Raw genomic sequence first — 17,764 nt, 5'->3', positions numbered from 1 at the left:
GGTACCTCGACACTTTTAAACATTAGCAATATATAAATGTAAAAGGTATTATTGATTTTAAAATACTCAAACTAGAAATAGAAAATTCATTCTTCTGCCTTTAAATGAGGGGTGATACTTAACTTTCTCCATAGGGCTATCTCTGGAAATCCCTACCAATATGCAAAAATAAAAACATGTACCATAATAAATCAATTATGATAGACTTAACTAAATTCCAAGTTGTTCTTGTTGAATGACTGGCTGGACCTAAGTCTAGCCTCTTCCCACAGGCCCTCAGTTATAGATGAAGACTTTTGGAATAAAAGCTTCGCTTTCCAAGGCATCTCACAGACATTTGTGACATAAGCTGATCCAAGATGTGTGCCTTTTCCTTAGATATCTCCTCCACATTAGAGAACCATTCATGAGGCCTTACATCTGGGGAAAGGGAAAGAGATCCAATGAATGAAAACTATCTGACACACACATTAACAACATACCCCAACACCTTGACCCATCCTCTGCTATCTAATCACAGGAACATACCACCTAGAATCAAATCCAAACTCTTTCCGTTGTCTACAAAGCCCTATGCAACCTGGCCCCTGGATACCTCTCCCTTCTTCATACACTACTCTAGCAAGCTGGATTTTCCTCAAATATTACAATATTCCAAGCTTGTTCCTGTCCTCCCGCCTTTGTACTTTCTATTCTTTCTGCTGGAATGTTCTGTCCCCTCACCATTCCATGGCTGGTCTCAGCTCAAATGTTACCTGCTCAGAGAAGCCGCCTTCATCTGTCATATCACTCTGTCACTTGTCACTATCTGAAATCATCTAATTCATCTATCTGTATTGTTTCTTTCCCCCATCAGAATATAAGCTTCCCAAGAGACCTTGTCCATTTTTGTTTCTTCACTCTATTCTCAAAGATTAAGTAGATACTCAATAAAGTTATTAAATGAATAAAGGAACAAATTAATTCCAAAGGTAGAGCACTGCTCTCAAACCCGTCCAATCCTGTAAAGGAAAGGGTTTCCCTCTGTCCCAGCCCTTAAATAGCTGAAATCAAAGTAACCAGAAGGAAAGAAAGAATTCCCTTAAGCTGACGGAAAGAAGTGAAAGGTAAAGGATCTTAAGAGGGAAGACAATAGGGTAGATAAGAGTCCTAGGGATTATGCAAAAAAATGAAGACACACACAGAAAAAGGGGCAAAAAATTCAACTATGGGAGCCCAATGGAAGAAAGAAAAGAGCACCAGTGGGATCCAAGAGTAAAAAGCCCCTTTCTGTGCTTCTAAGAAATAATACTTGTGCACCTACCACGTGGCAAGCACTGGCCACCTGGATGTGGCAGTAAATAAGACAGTCAAGGTCCCCGCTCTCAAAGCTTACATCCTAGCAGTTGAGAAAGATAATAAACAAGTAAACTGGAAGTACTTCTAGATAAGGATAAATGGAATGAAGTAAACAATACTGTAAGGGTGACATGATGAGTTTAAGGAAAGAGGTCTTTAGAGAGGTGGTCAAAAAGGCCCCACAGCAGTGAAACTTGAAGGACAGGGAGCCAGTCTCGCAAGGATCTGACGCTGGTAATTTCCAAGCAAACGAAAGGCAGGTCCAAACGCTTTACGGTAGGCATGAGCTTGGAACACTTGAGAAAAAGGAAGGTCAGGTCAGCAAGGCTACAGGGGCTGAGGAGGAGAAGAGACGGGTGGGGAGGAGCACAAGGGTCAGCTCAGGTGGGACTTAACTCAGTCGTTAAGCCACGGTAACGACTCAGTGGCTCCTCACAGCCGCTTTACGACGGAGATGCTATTTTCAGCCCATTTTGCAGATAAGGAACGGAGGCTCGGAGAGATGTGACTAGCCCTAAGTTACACTCCTGGGGAGAGGCCAAATCGGGGAGAGGCCCAGGCGTTCTCACTCCAGAGCCCACGCTCCGACCTACCGCACCACAGCGCTTCCCACTACCGGGCAGGTGCACGGACCCCAGGGGCACGGACTAGAATTCGGCCCTCCCTAACAACTCGGCAAAGTGAGACCGCGATGCCCACCGTGCAGCAGGGCGGCTGAAGCACAGGGCGGCGACGCTCCGCTCCGCTCCGCCCTAATTAGAAAGCGAGCCTGGGAATGAGGCGGTCCGGGCGGCGGCCAGCATCCCCAGCCCCACGGCCGGACAGGCCTCGCCGCCGCACTCCGCTCACGTTGCGGGCGGCCGGGAGCGCCCTGAACGGACGCGCGGACGCGACCAATGAGAGGCGGCCTTCCCGAGCAGCACGACGGCGGGGCGGCCAATCAGCGCGGCGCTGGAGGGGAAGGGGCGGGCACTCGGGCGGCCTCGCGTTAGGCCGCGCCTCGGCTGCCCTCGCCCCTCACAGGCCCGGGGCCGCCGGGCTGGGCCTGGACCTGCGGCGCCGTGAGGTGAGGCGAAAGCCGTCGGCGAAGCCAAGCCCCTGCCCGGGGGCGCCGCCCGAGGCATGGGCCCACGTCCCGCTCCCGCCCAGAGGCGCGCTCCTTACGCTCCTTGCTTCCCAGCGCTCGGAAGCGCCGGGAGCGCCACATCCCTCCCCCAGCTGGACCCCAAGAGGCCACCGCGGCAGGGCGTGCACGCCCCGCGCCTTACCTCGTGGGGATACGGGGACGGAGAAGGGAATCGCAGCCACAGACTGTAGCCGGCACTACCCACTCCCGCCGCCGCTCCGCCTCACATTCAAACCCCGGCAAAATGGCGCGGCGGCGAGGCTGCGGCCGGGCGCATGCGTGAGCGGGGCCGAGGCAGGGGGCGGGGCCGGGAGCGCTCGGGCCCCACCGAGCTCGAACGACCAATCGCGGCCCCGCTCTGTGTTTGCGCTGACGTCACAAGCGACAATGCCCTTTGGCTCTGACCGCTCTAACGGGCATCACAATTCCCATTTTCCTGAGACAGCAGCGATCCAGCGAGTGGCCGCTGGATTGCCACCTACTTTGGTGCCAGGGCTTAATGTCAGGCACGTAGTAGGTCTTAGGGACTGTCGAACGAGCTGCCCAAAGTCATGTCCATAGCGTCTCAGACAGAAGAGAACTTCCTGTTCCTCAAGGAGCTCATGTTTTAGAAGGAGAAAGGGCATAAACATATAAGAATTTCGGACCTTGATAAGTGCTATGAGAAGAAAATTTTAAAAAAGGATGATATGGCCGGCAGTGACTCCGAAGGTGAATGAGATGGTGAGAGAAGGCCTCTGAACAAGTGACAACTGACCTGAATTTCAACAAGGAGACAGCTGTGTGAAGATCAGCCTGTTTCAAAAAATTAAAAATAGAAATACCGTATGATCCAGCTATCCCGCTACTGGGTATTTCTTCAAAGAATTTGAAATCAACAATTCAAAGAGACTTGTGCAGCCCTACGTTCATTAGATCATTATTCACAATAGCCAAGATGTGGAAGCAACCCAAATGCCCATCAAGGGATGAATGGATAAAGAAAATGTGGTGTATATACGTACACAATGGGACACTGTTCAGCCATAAAAAACGACAAAATCGTGCCATTTGGGACAACATGGATGGACCTGGAGGGTATGATGTTAAGTGAAATAAGCCAGACAAGGACAAACACTGCATGATTTCACTCACGTGTGGAAGATAAACAAACATATGGACAAAGAGAAGAGATTGGTGGTTACCAGAGGAGAATGGGGTGGGGAGAAGGCAAAAGGGGTGAAGGGGCACATATGTATGGTGATGGATTAAAACTAGGCTGTTGGTGGTGAACACCATGCTGTCTTTACAGAAACTGAAATATAGTGATATATACTTGAAACGTACACAATGTTATAAGCCAATAAGACTTAAATAAAATAATTAAATTAAAAAAAAATGGAGAAGATCAGCCTGGAGAACATTCCAGGAGGAGGGGATGCCAATAGCAAAGGCTTAGAGGCAGGAATGAGCTAGGCTGAGGCCTAATGAATTGGAGAGGGGCCAGATGACACAGGCCTCATAAGCCCATGTTTGGACTTTGTGTTACACGCATCCATTACAGGATGAACACCAAATTTATATTTTTAAAAGCCCACAGAGGCCAGCCCTGGTGGCCTAGTGGTTAAGTTCGGTACACTCTGCTTAGGCTGCCCAGGTTCAGTTCCTGGGCGTGGACCTACACCACTCGTCTGTCAGCGGCCGTGCTGTGGCAGTGGTTCACATACAAAAAAAAAGAGGAAGATTGGCAACAGATGTTAGCTCAGTGCGACTCTTCCTGAGACAAAAAACAAGCCTATGGGTTGCTGTGTGGAGAATGGACTGGATGGGGGGAGAGCTTGAAGAAGGGAGACCAGTGAGGAGGCTGTTGGATGCATCCAAGAGAGAGATGTGATGGCCTGGAGCAGAGTGAGTAACAGTGCATATGGGGAGAAGTGGACAGCTTCAGTATATATTTTAGCCCATAGGATCTTATGATACATTGAATGTGGGAAAAGAGAGAAACCAATGGTGACTTATGGAAATCCCAACCCTCATTTCAGCCACTTCCTCCTCCTCCTTCAACAGGCCCAGCTGTTTCCACTCAGACCTGTCCCTTAGAATTGCTAGCTTGCTACTCCTGGGACTGAAAGGCACACTATTTGGTCATCATTCAATAAAACAAATATTATAAGAACAGAGAATTACATAGCAATGAGAACTGCAGAACTGTCAGCACATAACAACTCTGTCCAAACCTCTGTGCTAATAGATGACCAAATTTGAACATGGCTTCTAGCAGCATAAGGCCGTGTCCCTAGGATGACCCCAGTGTCCATCCTCTCCCCACTCCCAGTGAATGCCTGAGAAAGTTCAATGCTGCTGGGAGAATTTACTGTTTATTCTGGCCAACATCTGAGGATAGGCCCCAACCTCCCTTTCTTAGAGGATTTACTAAAAAGGGCTTACAATTTTGAATCCTTCCTCTGTCCCTTTGAGATATATATGTATCTCCTACAATTCAGGAGTGTCTTTCTCAAGGACCTGAAAGCCATTCCTTTGAAATGTAAACATCAGGAAGGTAGGGCCTCTGTCTGCCAGTTTCTGTGGGGGGCTGGAAGCCGACCTGATAACTGCCAGCTAGCAGACACAGCTGGCCTAGTCACATTTACACTGACCAACCCTTTGTAAGTTTTTACTTGAGCCCCCACTCTCTCCACTCCCTCATCCTCCCTTTAAAACGCCCAGTCACCTCTGCACAAATCCGAAGGGATCTCAGCTCTTTCCCCTATTGCCAATAGTAACTGAATAAAATGTTTTCACTGTTTAACAGTGTGGGGCTTTATCTTTGACAGCACCCTGACTACAAATATGTAAAAGCAATTCCTATGGGTAAAATAGAAAAAGTTGCTGTGTTGTAGTGAAAGGCTTATGGATGTTCGTTTTTGGTAAAATTACTCGGCATCTCATCGTAGTCCACAAACTCTACAAGATCTGGCCCCAACCAACCTGTCTGACCTCATCACCTTCCTCCTCTCCACCCTCACTCAGCTCAGCCACCCCACCTTCCTTTCTGTTCTTCCAAGCTCCAAGCTTACTCCCACCTCAGAGCATTTGTACTTGCTCTTCCCTCTGCATAGAATCCTTTTCGAGATCCCTGAATGACTGGCCCCCTCTGTACATTCAGATTCCAGCTCAAGTGTCACCTCTTCAAAGAGGCCTTCCACCCTATCTGAAATTGCCCACTCCCACATCCAGTAAGGTGACGTGTAGGGTTGCCAGATTTAGCAAATGAAATACAGGACACCCAGTTCAATGTGAATTTCAGAAAATCAATGCATAATTTTTTAGTATGAATATTGCATGGGACACACTTATACTAAAAAATGATACATTGGTTATCTGGAATTCACATTGAATCAGGTGTCCTGTATTTTATCTGGCAGCTCTACCTGCATTATATCATTCTACTTTCTTCATAGCATTTATCACTCTCTGCAATTAATTGTCTCTTTGTTAATTGTTTCTCTCCCCACCCACCTAAGGATGCTATTAGAACAAGGACCTTATTTATAGCTATACCCCTGGCACCTAGCACACAGTACCTGCTCAATAAATGTTTGTTGAATGTTGAATGAAATGCTCTATATAAATAGGTGAAGTCCATCGAGAAAGCTATAAGTTATTAGGACACTGGTGGAAAAGATGTATTTTTACCATTGCAGTAAAAGTACAAGCTTTTCACCTTATAATCATCTTTAATTGTACTAATCTGCTTTCCTGGACAAATGTCTTCCAGTCCTGGTGAGAACAACCCTGATGACTTAACAGTTTTCCAAGAGCTAATCACGAAGGAGGCCAACTGGCATCTTGTTTCGATCTAGCCTCTCTGCCAGTTTCTGCAGGAAGTCCTCAAGCTGTGCCAAGATTGTCATGTCTGTGGACATAGCTCCAGTGGGGCCCTCTCCCCTCGCCCTTTGCAGCCACAAGAAGCAGCATGCAGGTGAGGGGCTTGGAAAGGCTTGCGTGTCCTCGCTCTCCACTCTCCATGGGGCATGGGTGATACCTGAAATCTCCCTCGGAAATCCCCGTCCCCCACCCCACGCACACGTGCTCGTAGGTTTGCTGCAACTTCTAGTGTACCTTGTTGGAAATCAAAAATATCATCCAGCCACTGCAAGGAGCAGGAACTGAGTATTCATGCAGTTTTCCCTCTTTTCAAACCCTGAGAAGACAATGTGTCTAGTGTATGGAAAGACTTTCTGAAAAGATAAGTTATCTATGGTGTGCTCCGTGGGAAGACAATTTTATGTTTTATTTTGATTCAGAAAAGCATGGATATTTTCAGCTGTGCTTGGAAAGAATAAGTATTCTTTTGGTTCAATCTCATTTTTAAAGCCCATCTGAGATGCACAAGAGTGTTGATAGCTAAAATTGGGAAGTATCAGATGGTCGTTTCTTACCATTTTAAAAATGGAGGTACCTTGGGCCACTCCCAGTAGCCTCGTGGTTAAGTTTGGCACACTCTGCTTCAGCGGCCCACATTCAGTTCCTGGGCACGGACGTCCACCACTCCTCAATGGCCATGCTGTACTGGTGGCTCACATACAAAATAGGGGAGGATTGGTACAGATGTTAGCTTAGGGTGAATCTTCCTCAGCAAAGAAAAAAAAACGGAGGTACCTTTGCTTTTTTATTTTTAAACATATGTGCACATGGTGGAAAATTCACAAACAGGAAAGACTTGGTCTTTTGCTAATTAGAACATTAGTTGTAGGTAATGTATTGATTATTTATGTCCTCTATGCCCTTATTTTTTTTTTTTTAAAGATTTTATTTTTTTCCTTTTTCTCCCCAAAGCCCCCCAGTACATAGTTGTATATTCTTCGTTGTGGGTCCTTCTAGTTGTGGCATGTGGGGTGCCGCCTCAGCGTGGCCTGATGAGCAGTGCCGTGTCCGCACCCAGGATTCGAACCAACGAAACACTGGGCCGCCTGCAGCGGAGTGCGCGAACTTAACCACTCGGCCACGGGGCCAGCCCCTATGCCCTTATTTTTAAATTTTTCTTTATCCGATTTTTTTTTAAAAAAGGGATTTTATTTTTCCTTCTCCTCCCCAAAGGCCTGCAGTACATAGTTGTATATTTTAGTTGTGGGTTCTTCTAGTTGTGGAATGTGGGACGCTGCCTCAGCATGGCTTGATGAGTGGTGCCATGTCCGTGCCCAGGATCCAAACCCATGAAACCCTGAGCCGCCGAAGCAGAGCTGCGTGAACTCTACCACTCGGCCACGGGACCAGTCCCTGGCTTTCTTGTTGTTAAAGTGTACTTTAGCAGGCTTTTGGTTTCTATGTTGAAGCTATTAGGTAGATAAAGGTTCATGCTATTGCTTCTTGATGAAATCTATCATTTGACAATATGAACTACTCCTCTTCGGCCCTTTCAGAGCTGTCCTCTTCCGATTCTATCTTGTCTGATATCAATGTTGTTAGATCTGGCATATCCTTTTTTCCAGCTTTATTAAGATATAATTGACATATCTTGACATATGTTTTACCATCCCTTTATTGTCACTCTTCTTTTATCCTTTTGTATCACACTAGTTAAGAGCCATGGATTTGGCCAGGCTACCTAGGTTAAGATCCCAATGCCGTCTGTGTGACACTAGGCAAGTTACTTATAACTTAGTTGCCTAATCTCTGCAAGAGGAATACTAACAGTAATTTGCCTCCTGGAGTGGTTGTGAGGATTATAGAGCCAATGTATATGAAGTCCATGAAAGAGCACCTGGGAAATAAGTGTCCAACAGTGTCAGCTGTTAATGACCATTTCGTGACTGGGTGGAAATGTATTTGGCATCCTCCCGTCGTCCTCAGTCCTCTGTTTTCCTGGCTGGTACTGCTTTAGACCTGGGCAAGCCTCCGGATCCTTGCCTTGGTCCCTGTGCTTTAGGGGGCTCCACCCTGACCCTCCTTCAGCTGCTCCCTCCGCACAGGTGAGGGGTCCAAGGGCCAAGGGGGTGTGCTCACCGAGAACCCGTGTCACCCTTCAGACCACATTCCAGTTGCACAGGGCCCTGGAATTCCCCCCCTATAGGCCCTGAGCCCTCTTCCAGAATCTATGGAAACCTAACCTCTTGCTTGTGTCACTTCTGAGAGCAAATACACAGCAGTTGTGAGCACCCCTAAGCTGGAAGTGTGACTAGGGTGCAGACTAGGGTGTGTCTGTGGGGGTTTGGACAGAGCTGGATAGCCACACACACACAAAGCCTTGGGGTGCAGGGTGAGGCTTGAGGTGGGAGGAGAAAGGGTGCAGGACAAGGACCAATTCTCCCTGTGTTGCCACGTTCTGGCATGAAACCCTGAGGAGCCTGAGAAGTCAGCCTTTGAATCTGGAGTTCCAGGTATTACTAAGGTATTATTTGTGAAGGAAGGAGGATAGACTGTGTTTTATTAGAAAGCTTATTATTCTGACACATAACTTTTAAATATTTAGACTTAGTGCATGTGAGCCCACATTTGTATTTCTGCCCCAGAGCCTGCAGACGTCAGTGCTATGCTGCGCTCTCTGCCCACTGGGGCAGTGCCCACGTGATCTTCACCTGTCCTCTCCCCAGCTCATCCAAATGGCCCTTCCCTTGTGTGACATCCCTCCTTAGGGAGGGACTGAAGGGAGCATCAAGGATGCAATGAAGGAGCAGGATGGGGACGGAGCTAACGGCTCTCAAGCACTGAGAGGCGGTGTGGAACAGTGTTTAAGAGGCGGGCTCTAGAGCCAGACTGCAGGGCTTTGAATCTAGCTGTGTGGCCTTAGGCAAGTTCATTGACCTCTCTGAGCCCCAGGAACCCCTCTATAAAAAGTGGGGTGTGAGGATGATAATGGTACCCTACCTTATGAAGTGCTTGTGAGAATTAAAAGGGATGATGTGTACAGAGCAAGTGCCTGGCACATTAAGAATCCAATAAATGGTCACTATTATTATTATCGTTATTCTGCTGCTAGGAGCTATCACAGAAATGGAAAAAAAAGGCCGAACAATGGTTGAAATGGCAATAGCATATAAAATGACCAATAGGGAAGCCTGGCAGGAGGAATAAAGATCTCTTTCTCTCCTTCTTTGGTGGAGAGGAGGGGGAAGTGAGACCAGCAGGAATTTAGAGAATGTGGAATGTCAAACCAGAGCATTATGGGCACCTGTGGCCTTTGGATTTGAGGAGTGAGCACCTTCCAGAACTTTCTCAGAGGGAAGCATGTGCTTAGGGCTGATCTCCACGATGGCAGGTGTGGAGGGGAAGTAGGTCTTTGGATGGCAGCTTCTTCTTCAAGCTCAGCAAGGTGAATGGAGAGTGGAATTGCCAGCAACCGGAGAAAACAAAGGGAATGACATAATTCCTTGTGTAGTGAACTGTCCCATGATCATCCTAGAATTTCCACTTAAAAACAACACTTCCTGCATTTTTTCCCCAAAAATTCATTGAGTGCCTACTATGTGTTTGGTACTGTGCTCCTGCTGATGAGATTATCATAAACAGAACAGCTATGGTTCCTGCCCTCATGCGCTTACATTCCAGTGGGTGAGACAGATACCAAACAAGTCACTGCAGATGGTGGTGAGCTCTGAGGAAGACGTGAAGGGGGCAGCTGACGGGTTAGCATGTGGGTTAAACCCAGGAGGAGGAACCAGCCATGGAGCAGTCTAGAAAATGAGCATTCCAGGTAGAGGGAACAGCAAGGGCAAAGGCCCTGAGGCAAGAGCAAGTGTGAAACTCTAAAGAAGTCACGAATGGGTGAATCTCAAGGGGTGTAATTAAGTGGAAAAATGAAGGCAGTTTATGAACTGGTGGGAAGGAGGTGAGACTAGCGCAAGGAGAAAACCTCAAGGGCTACTGGCCCAACCTCGGCATTGGCTCACTTCCTCTTACATTCTCTCTGCTAGCCACGGTTCCTGTCCTCGACTTCTCAGTATCCATGCTAGTCATGAAAGGGGCCAGGGGATGGCTCTATGAAGGCCAGTGTAAGGGATCTGGTAACAGCTGTTTCTTACTCACGTGTTTGCGATACCCAAGCAGTTCAACTTACAAACAGGCGCCTTAGAACTTAAGCTCCTCAGAGACCAGGACGATGCCCCTTCCCCTAGATTAACGGGTGCAGTGAGAGGCAACGTGGTCGGTGTGATCGTGGTGTATGTGTGCTCTGGAGACAGAGCCCAGGTCCGAGGCCTACCCTGCCACTTCCCAACTGTGTGATCCAGGCACACAGCCTCAGTGGGCCTCTCTGGGCCTCAGTGGGCCTCTCTGGGCCTCAGTTTCCTTATCTAAAAAATGGGGGTCTAATACTGCCATCTATTTCATTCAGTTGTGTGAAGTTTAAAGGACTTCCTGTATGCAAAGCACTTAGTAAGGTGTCTGGAGTGCAGTAAACCATCAATAAATGTTAGTTCTTTAAAAAGTGACATTAATGGCCTGAATATTGCTAATGTTCAAAAAGGGCAGAAAGTTAGCACAAATCCTTCTGCACCAAGAGTTCTTCCTTCCAGCTCCCATGATCTGTCCACTGCCTCTCTTACAGAATGGTGCTTGGTTTTTGCCTACTTCTTAGAAACCCACACCACTATGGAGAAGAAAATCAATCACTATGCCATTATTTAAGCTCAAATTTACTCAAGCTAGTAAGTTTACTAGAACATATGGATATTTCTCTTTTTTTTAATTTAAATAACTGTATCCTTATTTTTTTAATTTTTATTTATTTATTTTTTAGGAAGATTAGCCCTGAGCTAACTACTGCCAATCCTCCTCTTTTTGCTGAGGAAGACTGGCCCTGAGCTAACATCCATGCCCATCTTCCTCTACTTTATATGTGGGACGTCTACCACAGCATGGCTTTTGCTAAGCGGTGCCATGTCCACACCCGGGATCCGAACCGGCAAACCCCGGGCTGCCAAAGCAGAACATGTGCACTTAACTGCTGCGCCACTGGGCCGGCCCTGGATATTTCTTGAACACAAATCAAGATAAATTCTTTAAGCAAATCAGAATTGGGTTAATGAAAAGAAGGCTTTAGAATGTGGTTTTTTTTTTTGTGAGCAAGATTGGCCCCTGAGCTAACATCCATTGACAATCTTCCTCTTTTTGCTGAGGAAGATTAGTCCTGAGCTAAAATCTGTGCCCATCTTCCTCTATTTTGTATGTGGGACACCGCCACTACATGGCTTGATGAGCGGCGCGTAGGTCCATGCCCAGGATCCGAACCTGTGAACCCCAGGCTGCTGAAGCTGAGCATGCCAACTTAACCACTATGCCACCGCCAGCCCCGACAGAAGGCTTATGTGAAGTCTGGGAGTCTCTAGGAAAGATGAAAATTGACTATTACACAAAATTATCCTCAAAGGCTCAATCTTCAGTTGAGCACCAGATAAGGTTGGCTTGTGACTGGAAATAGGCATTTTAAAAAAAATACTAAAATCATTTTTGCCAGAACCCTTGGGGAGTCCCCACCCCTACTCCTCCTCCTTTTGGGGGCACATAGTTGCATTTAGTAAGCTGGACACTCCCAAGATGTGACAGAAATAACTAACCCGACAACAATTTAGCAGACTTCTTGAACTGGACAACAGGCATGTTGCACAGGTTTGCAAAAATTCCAGGGAACTACTCTGGTCCTCTGCAAAAGAAAATACACTTTCACCTAAAACCTGTTCCAGTCTGTTGGCAGGGTACAAATGCAGTATCATGCTGAAATAGGCTTTCAAAATGCTTAAGTAGCAATTTAAGTAAGGTGGAGCTGACCCTTGACCAACCAGTGACCTTGGCATGTCCTCCTTCATAAAATGAGTAAGCAGAAGTGACCTTTTTTACAGGAAGGCCAAAGAAAGCAGAAAGTATCTGCTAAAGATGGACATTTAGGTCCTCCAACACCATGCTGAAGAAGCCTTGCTAGACTCAGAGGAAGTCACTTTAGTTTAGGGTTTTTCATTCAACCTCAGCAGTGCTGACACTGGGGCTGAGTCATTGCTTGCAGTGGGGGGCTGTGCAGTAGCAGCCATGGCCTCTACCCACTAGATGCCAGTAGCATCCTCCCCACCCCTGGCCGTAACAACCCAAAACGTCTCCAGACGTTGCCAAGTGTCCCAAGTGTCCCCTGGGGACAGAAGAGAAAACCACTGGTTGGCAGCACGGTGAAAGCCACTACTCTAGATGAAACTCAGGCATGATCTGCTCTGAAGAGATAAAGACTCTTTAGAAACCTTTTCCAAAAGGGCTGTCCTTTCGTTCATCACTGGAAGCGCCTGAAATGTAGTACCACAGAGAGCAGAAGTTTTACTCCAGTGGATTAATAAGACAACAATGTATTCGTCAATTTCAGCACCGGGATACTTTAAGTAGAATAATGATTTACAACTTTAGAATATCTGGAAAGAATGGATCTGGAGTTTGGAAGCAGCAGAGCCAAGCCTAGAGTTTGCTGCCTTTAGACGCGGGCGCCCTGTATGAACCTGAGAACTGCCTCCCACTCGGGGTCCCGTGGCCTCCCCCGAGAGTCAGCCTCTGTCATCTTGCCCTCAGTGCCAGCAAGAGGAGACTTCTGTTTTCTCTTGGGAACTAACTCACTGGTCAACTAATTAGTGAGCTAAAGTGTATTCAAGAGATAAAGAAGAATCTTCTCATGACTGGATTTTTCCCCTTTCACACGGTGGGGGGTGGGAGGAAAGAAAGGGGAAGAGGGGGATCTTACTTAAAAACAAAAATTAAAACCCACAATTAATATTCTCCCATTAATAATTATATTCATTTAAATACTAAGGCCCAATTTTACCACCAATTGAGAACTACAAGCTTATACCTGCCACGAGAACAAACTAACCCCAAACTATGGCTTGATATATATATTAATTACTACTTTAAAAACAGCTTTACTTTTTAAAACTTTATTGATTTACCACCTGATTAAAGCATGGGATATTTTAACAGTATTATACATAATATTTTTACATAGAAAACTTTACATAGCATTTCATATTATATAATTCTGCTTATTCTTTCAAAAATGTATACATCCATTGGGCAAGGAATGCTTTTCATTAAATTACCAATATTAAATGCACTTAATCATCGTGTATAGATTAAACAAAAGTAGCTATTAACTAAATTTTAGGCATTTTAAGGAGGTAAAACATACATTTTGCACATAAAGAAATATTTGATGCAAATATGCAGATAAAATTTTTTAAAAATTAGAACACGGAGAAAAACTACACTTTTGATGAGTGTCTTTTTTTGAGAGCAAGGATTTCCAGAAATATTCATTCTTTTAAATACTCAGCTTTGGTTTCTTTGTTTGCCACACGACAAAGCTGCTGACAGCACAACTCCAGGATTTCATGTGAGTTCAAGCTATGTCTACCTTAACACAAATAGTAAAACAATTCAGAAAATGCAGTATTAAGGATCCAGCTTCTGTTTAAACCAATATCCGTCTGCATCGTAACAACAAACATTTGAATGAGATGGTCATACCAGCATTTATCAGCAGGTTCCTTTAATAATTATAAAGACTACTAAGTCTATAGCCATAACCACAAAAGAACAAAAAAGTTTAGTTTTTCTTTGCATTTTGTACAAAAGTCACCTGTCAGAGGAGAGTGTTGTGTTTCCAGATATTATTATACAATTTCCATAATGTACGTTCTTTGGTTGTACGTGAGGAGTAACAGGAAGAAGGTATATTTGACTCTAAAGATGCATATTAGACATAAAATTTCCCATCCACTGTTTGTTGTTAAGATGCCAAAGCTGGTGATTTCCCTAAAGGACCACGAAGGAAAACAAAATTGCTCAGAGCAGCAGTATTGTAACAAATAAAAACTTCTCTAGAGACCCAGCACATGGAACCCACACTTAAAGCATTCTGAGAAAGAAATAAGGCCTTGGAAATGCTTCACTCTTGTCCAAAACTGTGTTAATAACTGTAAGTGGCGTCCTGGCCCGGTGCTGCAGAGTCACCCACACCCTTTTCACTAGTGTCTGAGTGGCATAGGCCACGGTGACCATGAGCTAGAATAGACTTAGTCACAAAATAGAAGTTAGGCTGAATGGCTTATTACTGGAGGTAAGGGATTTCCTCTGTACATCACGGTCCACTGACAAGAAAAATTACCCTAAATGGTTTCACATCCAGATTTTTAAAGGTCCATGCTGGTACAATTCAAATGCCTCATTCAGAAAATCAAATCTTTTAAAAGACTAAGTTAAAAAGAAATTAAAACCTGAATGTTTCAGCAAGTAACAAAATATGCTTACACATTTCCTACTCTGCAAGAGGAGGCCAAAATTAAAGGCAGGAATACATTGGAAAAGTCTTCCAGTCACATTCAATGAAGAAAATGTCACATGAGAACCTTAGAAGGAAAGGAAAAATCTCCAATCAGGGATGCCGCTGTATGGAAGATGTAAGTATGAGCGAACATGCGTGTTCCTCATTTATCCCTTTAGTACAAATGTCCATGGAGATGACTGACTTGCTGAGGCTGAACGAGCTACAGCACTAGGGAGTGAGTCTTAGCACGTAAGTTCCACGTTGCAGTGTAAAGATGTAACGGATTCCAGGAAAAGTCAGTCAAAGTGCTAACATTTTCCATTCACAGTAAAATACTCTCCCCGGTCCCCTCCTGCTGAATTATATAGCTCCTCTTTAACGGATGTAAATAACATAAAAACCTAAACCTGCCCTTTTTTTCTTTGGTAGAGAAATTAAAACACTTTGGGGGAAAGAAAAACGTAGACAGAGCACTGCTGGCCCAAGCCAAACATTTCTCAAGGCCGCTAAAAACAAAAAACTCTAAGAAATCGGTCTCTCAGTAAACAAAAGCACCAGAAATCCTTCTCTATAAAGAAAAAATATCTGATTTTATACATAGGTTCCCAACTTACTAACTTCTAAGGCACCAGAGTTGACATCAATACAATCCAATTTACAGGACTGAAGGGCGTGGGTAGAAGTCTGAATGTTTTCTAACTCTGTGTAACACTTCTTCCGATGCCGAATGCTGCTCTAGGTGGGCAGAGGGTGAGAGGGCAGAGAAGGACGTGTGCTCTCTTTCTCGCTGACTCGGAATAAATTAAGCTTCCAGATGCACTGCTTGCAGGCTCCGAGCTTATCTGTATACTGCCCACTTTTACGGAAGCTGCTGAATCAGAATTGAGTTCTCCAGTTAAGAGTATTGCACCATCATGAAGATAATAAAGACCCCAGAATCTAACCTTTCCAAAGAATTCAGCTCCTAGGCTCAAATCAACAGAAGCACTGGGCACAGGCCACCTCCCGCCACGGTCACAGTTCGGCTGTACCGGCCCCACAGCAGCACAGATCTGCTCTGGTTCAACGCACGACGTGGCTGAGGAGGTTCCCAGAGCGACCCTCCCACGCACAGTCACTACCCTCTCCCGAGGGCCCTTTAATGGGGACTGTGCGAAGCAGGGGGCTGACAATTGGTACACTCACTTTTCTGAGGTAAAAAATAAAAGATTTACTCAGATATAAATTAACTCTTAAATTACTACTTCATTTTCATTACTACTTCATATATTAGATTTCAGAGTGTGTAAGATGGACAATGTATTCCGGTAATTTTAATTTAATACTCATCCACAAATACTTACTTCAAGGAAGGCTAACCATCTTCATTCAATTTTTCGCTTTTTCCTAGACTTTTTCTCCCCAAGTTACTAAAACAGGGAGAGTCAGGAGGTACTACATTTTTTTTAAACCTTGCAAGTTCTTAATTCTAACTTAATTACTAAATTCTGCCTTCAATCAAATCTTCAATAATATCTTTTTGTAAAATACTTTAAAAATCATTCAGACATGAACAAAATAAAATAGAAAAAAAACCTTTTTTCCCTTCCTGTCCCCAAACTAACCTAACTACAGCTGACTCAAAACTGACAAGACACTCAAACTTCTCTAACACACTCAGACGACAGCAAAAAGCCCGGCATATTTTAGGTGGCACTCAGCCATTACAAGAAATTTTATTAACACACACTCTAATAATCACGAACCTATACAGCTATGCTCAGGATTTTCAAGGAGAGTGACTTCCTCTGACAATCACGGGACTTTGCTGGAAAATGACGACATGTGCAATGACAGATGTGACGGACAGTTCAATCAGTAAAATGGAATGAAAGAGATGAAACAGTCTCCCCACCTACTGTGTTAACTGGGTCTGCAACAGTTTAATGAAATACCACAACGCCTTAGTCAGGGGCTCTGATGGGACCAGCGTAGAGGCCATCTTTATCCAGGCCATTCTGAGCTCCAGGATGCCGACTTCTTGTTTCTATGATCTTACCCGTCTCAAGAGGTGCCAGAGAGAGGTGGCATGGTGAACATTCCGCAGAGCTGCAGCAGTGGCCCGCGGGGGCCAGGGCTACCACACTGGCGACAGAGTCCCTGGTACCTGTGATGGCTCCTCTGGAATCCATATCTTATACACAACGCCTATCCGTAGGAAGAACTTCCGCAGAACTGCTCGGAGCTCAGGAATCAGGTCGAACTGCATAATTTCACACAAGTAGGGGTAGTACATTGAAGCATGTGCTTTAAACTTGAGGTGGGAGGGAAGAAGAGAGAGAAAAGTTGACATTTTGGGCACTAGTTTTTCAAAAGTCTTCATCCCACCCTAGAACTTCTCGCAATACTGGTGCTTTTTCTTGCCATTAGAAAATTGATGCAAAAACGTGGCAAATTAAAACTTCTTTTAATTATGTTTCACAAATTATTTGGGGTTAGCCTTGCTACTAGCCTTTAGTAAAGCAAGTTAGTAAACCAGCGTTTTACAATCTCAACCCTTTCTTCCAACACAGCCATGGTGAAAATCACCATAGCTATTTAATGACAACACGCACGGATTCAACTTCAGCCTTTCTCAACTGGGGCTCTTTTGAGAGAAAAAGCCTCCATAACCTAAGGCGTTCTTTTTTTTTTTTTTTTCTTTTTTCTTTTTGTCTTTGCTGAGGAAGATTCACCCTGAGTTAGATCTGCCGCTAATCTTCCTCTTTTTGTATGTGAGCCTTCACTACAGCACGGTCACTAACAGACGAATGGTGTAGGTCTGCGCCCGGGAAGCAAACCCAGGCCACCGCGGTGGAGTGTGCCAAACTTAACCACTATGCCACCGGGCTGGCCTGGCATCCATTTTTTATAATCAATTAACTTCTCTCCAATGTATCTAGAATGGTGCTAGTTACGTAACCATCCTTGGAAAAATTGAGAAAATAGCTACTTCAGAAATAGCTACTCTGGGTAAAAAGCCAACCCAAACCTATGTCCTAGCAGAGACA

The 17,764-nt window shown here is 45.2% G+C and overlaps 2 protein-coding genes across 6 annotated transcripts in view; both read right to left on the bottom strand.

Moving 5' to 3' along the window:
- CSE1L (chromosome segregation 1 like) overlaps nt 1-2,793 on the bottom strand; it is a 45,448-nt gene extending 42,655 nt beyond the window's left edge. Inside the window, exons 1-2 of one of the 4 annotated variants that reach the window (XM_070588483.1) lie at nt 2,607-2,760; nt 183-420 (exon numbers count right to left, since the gene is read on the bottom strand). The gene's annotated coding sequence lies outside the window, so the exon portion shown is untranslated. Of the gene's footprint in view, nt 1-182; nt 421-2,037; nt 2,407-2,606 lie in introns of those variants that run through there. The other 3 variants (XM_070588487.1, XM_070588485.1, XM_070588486.1) reach the window with 3 other exon arrangements.
- Nucleotides 2,794-13,331: 10,538 nt separating this feature from the next.
- ARFGEF2 (ARF guanine nucleotide exchange factor 2) overlaps nt 13,332-17,764 on the bottom strand; it is a 106,168-nt gene continuing 101,735 nt past the window's right edge. For both annotated transcript variants that reach the window (XM_008542012.2, XM_008542013.2), the window contains exon 39: nt 13,332-17,028. In XM_008542012.2, the coding sequence (XP_008540234.1) occupies nt 16,852-17,028 (177 nt within the window). In that variant the 3' untranslated portion in view covers nt 13,332-16,851. The remainder of the gene's footprint in view (nt 17,029-17,764) is intronic.

This window comes from Equus przewalskii, chromosome 21, assembly GCF_037783145.1.
Source record: "Equus przewalskii isolate Varuska chromosome 21, EquPr2, whole genome shotgun sequence".
Classification (NCBI taxonomy): Eukaryota; Metazoa; Chordata; class Mammalia; order Perissodactyla; family Equidae; genus Equus; species Equus przewalskii.
Note: the sequence above shows the minus strand (reverse complement) of the source record. Positions and strands in the feature narration are given on the sequence as shown.